Source organism: Protomyctophum parallelum, assembly GCF_964188405.1.
Source record: "Protomyctophum parallelum genome assembly, chromosome: 2".
Taxonomy (NCBI): Eukaryota; Metazoa; Chordata; class Actinopteri; order Myctophiformes; family Myctophidae; genus Protomyctophum; species Protomyctophum parallelum.
Genome location: NC_139699.1, coordinates 63,075,111 through 63,083,284, shown reverse-complemented (window position 1 = coordinate 63,083,284; position 8,174 = coordinate 63,075,111). Strand labels below are relative to the sequence as shown.

The following is an 8,174-nucleotide window of genomic DNA, read 5'->3' as shown; positions in this document are numbered from 1 at the left end:
TGGCGGGGGATTCCCCTCCCCAGATTTCTTACAGAAGACGTTGAGGGCTGACGTCACCCTTCTGCCGTCTCTTACCCCGTAGGACCAGACACACTGGACCCCGGGATAGGTTTCTGGACCGTTCACGGACCATACATTTGTATGTATAAAGTACACAACAAAGAATGTTTGCTTTTGCCATCTTTGTTGAAGGGGGGGCTAGGGTCACGGCGTGCGTGCGTTTGCGTCTCTTACCTCGTAGCTCCAGACACACTGCACCCCGGCGAACCTCCGGACGCAGCGGCCCACCTCCACGTCCTCGTGCGTGGTGTACATCTCCCGGAGGCACTCCCCGATGTGCGGCACCATGCGGCGGAGCACCTCGCGCGACATGATCACGCCGGGGCCGCCCATGCAGAAGTTCTCGCCGGGCTCCAGCGCCAGCTTGCCCAGCTCGTCGCGGGCGCCCATGCCCGTCTGGCCCAGGAAGATGGCCTCGCTGCTGTTGAGGCTGCGCAGGAAGGCCTCCAGGCGGTCGCTCTTGATGTAGACGTCGTCGTCGGCGCGCATGAACCACTCGTAGCCGTCCAGGTAGTGGTCGTGCATGTACTTGAGCATCATGAACGACTTCTTCTGCGGCGGGTAGGAGTCGTCCACGTTGCGCAGCGCCACGATGGGGATGGGGATGGACGTGTCCGAGCCCTCGCTGGAGAAGAACTCCACGCGCCCCGGGATGTCCTGTGCCCACGTCCTATAGTGAGAGGCACGACAGGGATGAAAGTTAGATACGAGTTACAATGTTAGGGATTTAAGCAGACGCTCTCAATCCAGAGCGATTTACAGTAAAGCAAGGACAACACATGATAGTACATCAAGTACATAGAAATAGTCATCATGAGTAATACATAAGCTAAGAACCTAACAGTGGAATATGCATATATATACACTGTATACACTATAGAGCGTCGCAGTCCCGCCCCCCCTTTCAGAACAACAAAGAAATGCTGCTATTTGGTTTTAGCTTTATATACCCTGTATAACATTTATATAATAATGATGCAATGTGACTCGAGATGATCTCAAATAATTGCTATTAGACGATTAATTAATAATTGTGGTTTTAGCTGATAACTTTAAGCCATGGGACTGGGACCGTAATATGGGACTCATCTATTGGTCTCACTCTCAAGCATTATTCAGAATTTATTTATTTATTTGTGCCTTATATTTCCCCAAAGGAGAGTTAACTATTTTATATAGAACTATAAAACTGTCTGTCAACACATTTCACACACAAACACACGCGCACCGCACACACACACACACACACACACACACACACACACATGGTGTTGTTTAATCGGTGCTCATGTTAACACTACAGCACTACAGCAACACTAAAGCAAGTGTCATAACTGAAGTGATTAGCATCTGTAAGCCAGCAAACATCGGATAATAATTACTCTGGGCAGTATGTCTGCGTGTGTGTGTGTGTGTGTGTGTGTGTGTGTACACATTGACAAGATATAATATATTTCAATAAATATGTTAAAGATCTGTACACTAAGGGGGAGATGAAATGAAACTGTACTTGATATGTAACTGTAATTCACGCTCACAGCGAGATGCTTTTGCAGATGTACACTAACACACATGCATGTTGTTCTTCCCCCCCCCCCAAAAAAGGCAGATTATGTTCCTCGTGACTCGGCTAAAGTGTGACAAAACAGCACTATTTGGGTCTCCTCCAGATCCATTAAAATTAACATTCACTGCATGTTTTAGGACAGTCGGTCACACATTTCAAGATAATCATTAATTATGAAATGACTGTACATTCACAGACACACACAAATGACTGTACATTCACAGACACACACAAATGACTGTACATTCACAGACACACACACATGGCTGTACATTCACAAACACACACATGACTGTACATTCACAGACACACACAAATGACTGTACATTCACAGACACACACAAATGACTGTACATTCACAGACACACACAAATGACTGTACATTCACAGACACACACAAATGACTGTACATTCACAGACACACACACATGACTGTACATTCACAGACACACACAAATGACTGTACATTCACAGACACACACAAATGACTGTACATTCACAGACACACACACATGACTGTACATTCACAAACACACACAAATTGACTGTACATTAACAGACACACACACACACACACACATGACTGTACATTCACAGACACACACAAATGACTGTACATTCACAGACACACACAAATGACTCTACATTCACAGACACACACACACACACACACACACACACATGACTGTACATTGACACACACACACACACACACACACACACACACACATGACTGTACATTCACAGACACGCACAAGTTACTGTACATTCACAGACACGCACATGACTGTACATTCACAGACACACACAAATGACTGTACATTCACAGACACACACAAATTACTGTACATTCACAAACACACAAATGGCTGTACATTCACAGACACACACATGACTGTACATTCACAGACACACACAAATGACTGTACATTCACAGACACACACAAATTACTGTACATTCACAGACACACACATGACTGTACATTCACAGACACACACAAATGACTGTACATTCACAGACACACACAAATGACTGTACATTCACAGACACACACATGACTGTACATTCACAGACACACACACATGGCTGTACATTCACAGACACACACATGACTGTACATTCACAGACACGCACAAATGACTGTTCATTCACAGACACATACAAATGACCAAGTCATCTATAGCAGTGGTTCCCGAACATCCTACATAACCTAGATCGGCTATTTTCACTACTTCTTAAATATTTCATTTTCAAATTTATGGAATTTCATTTTTTTAAATTTATTTTTTCCATTAATTTCATCATGAAATGATGATATTGATAATCACTGAATTTTGGTTTTTAATTCATGATTTATTTATTGCTTGTTTTGGGGAATGCTTTTTGAAAATGTTCTAAAATAATCATAAGAAAATAAATATAGCAAATAAAAAAATAAAGGGACCCATACCAATGTGTCTGCGACCCAAATGGGTCCCGACCCACAGTTTGGGAACCAGTCATCTATAGCAGTGGTTCCCAAACATTTTCATGTCAAGGACATTTCCCAATTTATATCTCTGGGACTCCCAATTTATATCGTAAAATCAATGTTAATTTAACTCTGAGAGTGTATGGTTCCACTTGGACAATCTCAAGAGTTACAGACAAAAGGGTCCATTTGGTTCCAACCCATCATTTATCTGGGGGGACCCCCTGGAACTCCCTCAAGGACCCCTGGGGGTCCCCGGACCCCACTTTACGAACCAGTCAGTCATTCTATTCTATAGCATTGGTTCCCAACCTTTTCACACTGAAGTACGACCTCAGAAGATATTTGGCTCTCCCAAGTACCACCATAATAACTGATGTTAAAATACAGAAGCGTATATACCTGCCCTTTTTTGTTCCATTCCTAAACCAATAATGCTGCTGCTCCGACAAAACTCTTCTATTCTATAAAATGAAACTTCTATTAACCCATTCTGAACGGGCACCCATTTTGGTGTCGGCATCATGTTATGCTTTAGCTATTTAAAAATAGCAGATCTACAAGCTCATATCGCGCCACCGAGTGGCGCGATACGAGCTTGTAGGTCTGCTATTTTTGAAAAACGACTGACATTTTTAGAATCTGATCTCAGGTCAGAATGGGTTCATCAGACCAGTGTGTGTCCAGTGGAAAACCTCGTATGAATCTGATCTCAGGTCAGAATGGGTGTGCTGTCATGCTCATTCCAGCACGGCTGGAGAGCTTTGGCCAGAAGAACTACCTGTAGTAATATAAATATTTCATTCCACTTTTGTCTTTTTTTCTCCTTTTTGGGGAGACTCCTCTCCACCAGAGGGGGGCTCAACTAAGTACCACCAGTGGTACTAGTAGTGGTTGGGATAACCCCTGATCTATAGGAGGAGGCAGAGGCCTACTACTGCGGACTGTGTCAGGGGCTAAAGTCAATGACAGAGGCCTACTACTGTGTGGACTGTGTCAGTCCAGAGCCTGGGGCTAAAGTCAATGAAAGGCACACACCAGAGACGGGAGGAGACGTGAAGTCACGAAGCAGTAAACACAGAGATCAATAGAGCCGTCTGCCATGGCAGCCGAGTGGCTTAAGGCCGCCACGGTCCAAACACTTAATCAAAGGGTTCTTCATACATTTCCAAGGAGATAACTGGAGGCTATATATGGCCGTTTTTAACTGAGTTTTCCCATCACGGGCTCAGATTTACACAAATGGAACTTGAACGATGTCGACTGCACCGACACGTCAACAACAACATCAACCTGGGGTTCTATTTCCGCGTCATATTTATACACACAGCGGATCGCATTATGTTGTTAAATGACGACGCACTGTTGTCTGTTTAAAAACAATATACATGCCCCAAGGGTGTTGTTATTTTCTCAGATAAGCAATGAGGCAGTTAAGATGTGGAAGCCGTGCAGGATATAATAAACAGCCTGAGGAATCTTTTCACTAAATGTTCAGGGCGATATATATGTACCCGCTACAAAAACACAGGTTCTTTTGTCTTGTTGACAGTCAACACTATAATTTGTCAAGACTCTAAAACGCATCCCCATTCCCCAATACAAGAGCCATGGGCTGTCGGCAGGCAGACTAGCGTGTGTCTAAAGACTACTGAGGGCTGTGTCCTCTGTGTCTCCTGTCTCTTCTGTGTGCCGTAGGGGCCATTCCCACCTGAGAGACAGCTGTCTCCCTCTGTGTCTCCTGTCTCTTCTGTGTGTCTTACGGGCCATTCCCACCTGAGAGACAGCTGTGTCCTCTGTGTCTCCTGTCTCTTCTGTGTGCCGTAGGGGCCATTCCCACCTGAGAGACAGCTGTCTCCCTCTGTGTCTCCTGTCTCTTCTGTGTGCCGTAGGGGCCATTCCCACCTGAGAGACAGCTGTCTCCCTCTGTGTCTCCTGTCTCTTCTGTGTGTCGTAGGGGCCATTCCCACCTGAGAGATTGATTGTTGTTCCACTTTTGCTTTGACTAGGGATGCACCGAATAGTAAATTCTTCGTCGAAACCGAATACTGAATATAAGAAACAGTTGGCCGAAAACCCAATATGATTCATATTATATACTGTAACTGTATATATATATATTATATATATATTATAGTATATATACCAGTTTTTGTACCGTTGCCATCATGGTCGTACCTTTGTTGTAGGGTTACATCAGGGGCGCTCAAAAGGTAGATCAAAATCTACCAGTAGATCATAAAGGCTGTGCAGGTATAGATCGCATGTACATGCCTTTAACCATTCTGACCTGAGATCAGATTCATACGAGGTTTCCACTGGACACACAGTCACACACTGGTCTGATGAACCCATTCTGACCTGAGATCAGATTCTAAAAATGTCAGTCGTTCTTCGATTTTTCAAAAAATAGCAGACCTACAAGCTCGTATCGCGCCACTCGGTGGCGCGATATGAGCTTGTAGATCTGCTATTTTTCAATAGCTAAAGCACGACATGATGCCAACACCAAAATGGGTGCCCGGTCAGAATGGATTAATTAAAATATATACTAAAAGAAAAAAAAACTATTGTGGCTTCTGTTCTGCCACTTGAATTTTGATTGACATCATTGATAAGCATTACAAATGAAATACTAAAAAACCCTCCCTATTCCACTCCTCCATTTCCCATTCCAGGTGTGTTTGTCTTATATTATGTAACACCATTGCATTCTGTTTTTCCTTTATTTCTGCTTTCATTGTTACTGCACTGTTGCAGAGATTTCTTTCTGTACCCTGTGATTGAAAATAATACAATTATTAATTGTAACACCATTGCCGCTATTCCAAAGCCCCCCTCATGTATCTTCATTCTTCAGCATAATATTTTGTTTCGGTGGGTAGATCTTGTTTAACTGGTCATTTTTAAAGTCAAAATAAAAGTGGTCACCCCTAGGGCTACATGGCAATTGCATTGATTGATTACATTTTAATCACAATCTCCCTGGTTCTTTGACAATTCGGTCTGGGCACTACATTGTATCAGATGTGGTATGTTATCTATGTAGCCCCTTTAGGTACCCTCAGTTACCCGTCCCGAAAGGTGCTATAGGCATCTATGGTTGGCTACATTGTATCAGATCATGTGATATGGTATGGTAGGCTACATTGTTGTAAATAGGTTTTCAATGTAAGGGGCCAGGGTCCCAGCCAGACCCAGGGCAGGGTGGTCTTTTAGAGATGGGACCCAGGAACATAGGTACGCTCCCCCCAGGGTAGGGTGTCTTTCAGAGATGGGTTTGATGGGCTGATATCTGGTTGGCTGCATTGATTGTATCAGAAGTGTTGTTAGTACCCAAAGCATGCTGTGATTGATACAATGTTGCTGCTTGTCTCAACCAAAGTGTTGCCAGTGGAATGTGGATACAGTTACAGTTAGTCAGTCTGACTGACTGGACGATTGCTTCTTTAACGCAATTTCCAACAAAGCCAGCAGAAAATTAGAGAGCAGCGGTATATTATATATAACGAGCAGGGCTGAAATTACAGTTACACACACACACAGGGAGCTATAGGAGCAACTGACGTGTACACAAAAGCTAGACTGAGATTTATAGAGGAAAGAAAAAGCAGCATTCCTTCACTGTCATGAAGGAATGACGCACGCGCGCACACACACACACACACACACACACACACACACACACACGTCATAAGCTGGAACCTTGCATTCAATATGTTATGTAAATGAGAGTTTGAGTTAAACTCAGACCCAGACACACAAGCGCACACACACACACACACACACACACACACACACACACACACACGTACCTGTGCGCGGCCACGGCTCGGTTGTTCAGGTACTTCTGGGCGGTCATGACCCCGACGAACAGGAAGTTCTTGGAGCGGACCACGGGGCTCCCCTTGTCGGCGGCCGGCGAGCCGTCCTGCGGGGGCCACGACAGGAGGTGGTCCTTCATGGTCCGCGGACCCCCTCCTCCCCCCGGGTTCAGCCCGCAGCCCCCCGGACCACCACCACCGCCGCCGGCCCCAGCCCCGCCGGGGCCCCCCGGACTGTTGGCTTTGCGTTTCTGGCCAGCCTTCTTGAGCTCGCTCGCCTTGGGCAGGATGAGCCTGGAGGCCAGCGTGAAGCCCAGGACCAGGCCGAGCAAGACGCTGAACCAAGCTCTGCGGCTGCGACCTGCCATGCCCATTGGCTACAATACTATACACAATACAATGATCTGTTGTCTGGAGGAGAGCGACTAGTTCAACGCAATAATGATCTGTTGTCTGGAGGAGAGGACTAGTTCAATGCGATAATGATCTGTCCTCTGGAGGAGAGGACTAGTTCAACGCAATAATGATCTGTCCTCTGGAGGAGATAACTGGTCCTCTGGAGAAAAGAACTAGTTCAGTACACACTGGTGTGTGTGCTCTGGCCAAGATAACTAGTTAAATGCACTGTATACACACTGGTATGACTATGAGCCAAAATAAGTTAAAATCCAGATCCGTTCCGTTGTGTGTGTCTCTCTGTCTCGCCCTTATAAGCCGTTAGAATGAGTCTTTGGTTTTGGTGGATTACAAAAAGACATCAAATAACGTGTTCTTCTCGTGTCCCTCAGTCAGTCCAAATGAAGAAACACGCCGGCCTCACAACACACACACTTCTCTTCTTTCTCGCATGGTTTTATATTTTAGGAGGAACGCGTTTTTCTCCTCCGATCGGCTGCTTCTTCTTCCACTTCCAGATGCATACGTAGCATCACAGCAGCCTCCATAAACACACACACACACAGTCCCTCTAGCCTAGCGGGCTGTCTGTAGCCACCTGAACACAGCTCCTCTAATCCGCGGAGGAGGAGGAGGAGGGCTCGATCCTTGCAGGCTCGAACCGTCAAGCTAACATTCTTCTGTTCCTCCGACATTCAGTCACCGAGTGAAATCAAAGGCGTTCGGTCACATTTATACTATAGCCGCTGCTGCTCCACTCCAGTGTATGTGTGTGCGTGCGTGCGTGCGTGCGCGCCGTCCCCCATTGCATTTGTGTCCGTTATGTTCTCGCCATTGTGAGAGAATGTCGAAGTG

At 45.5% G+C, this 8,174-nt stretch overlaps 1 protein-coding gene across 1 annotated transcript; it reads right to left on the bottom strand.

The window, feature by feature from the left end:
• Nucleotides 1-204: 204 nt before the first annotated feature.
• Nucleotides 205-8,174, bottom strand: chsy1 (chondroitin sulfate synthase 1; the record flags this gene model as incomplete). The annotated part of the gene is made up of 2 exons (XM_083759413.1): nucleotides 6,915-8,174; nucleotides 205-730 (listed from the first exon to the last, which is right to left on the bottom strand). Exons 1-2 carry the CDS (start codon nucleotides 7,295-7,297, stop codon nucleotides 205-207), a joined length of 909 nt encoding a protein of 302 aa, XP_083615539.1. The 5' UTR covers nucleotides 7,298-8,174.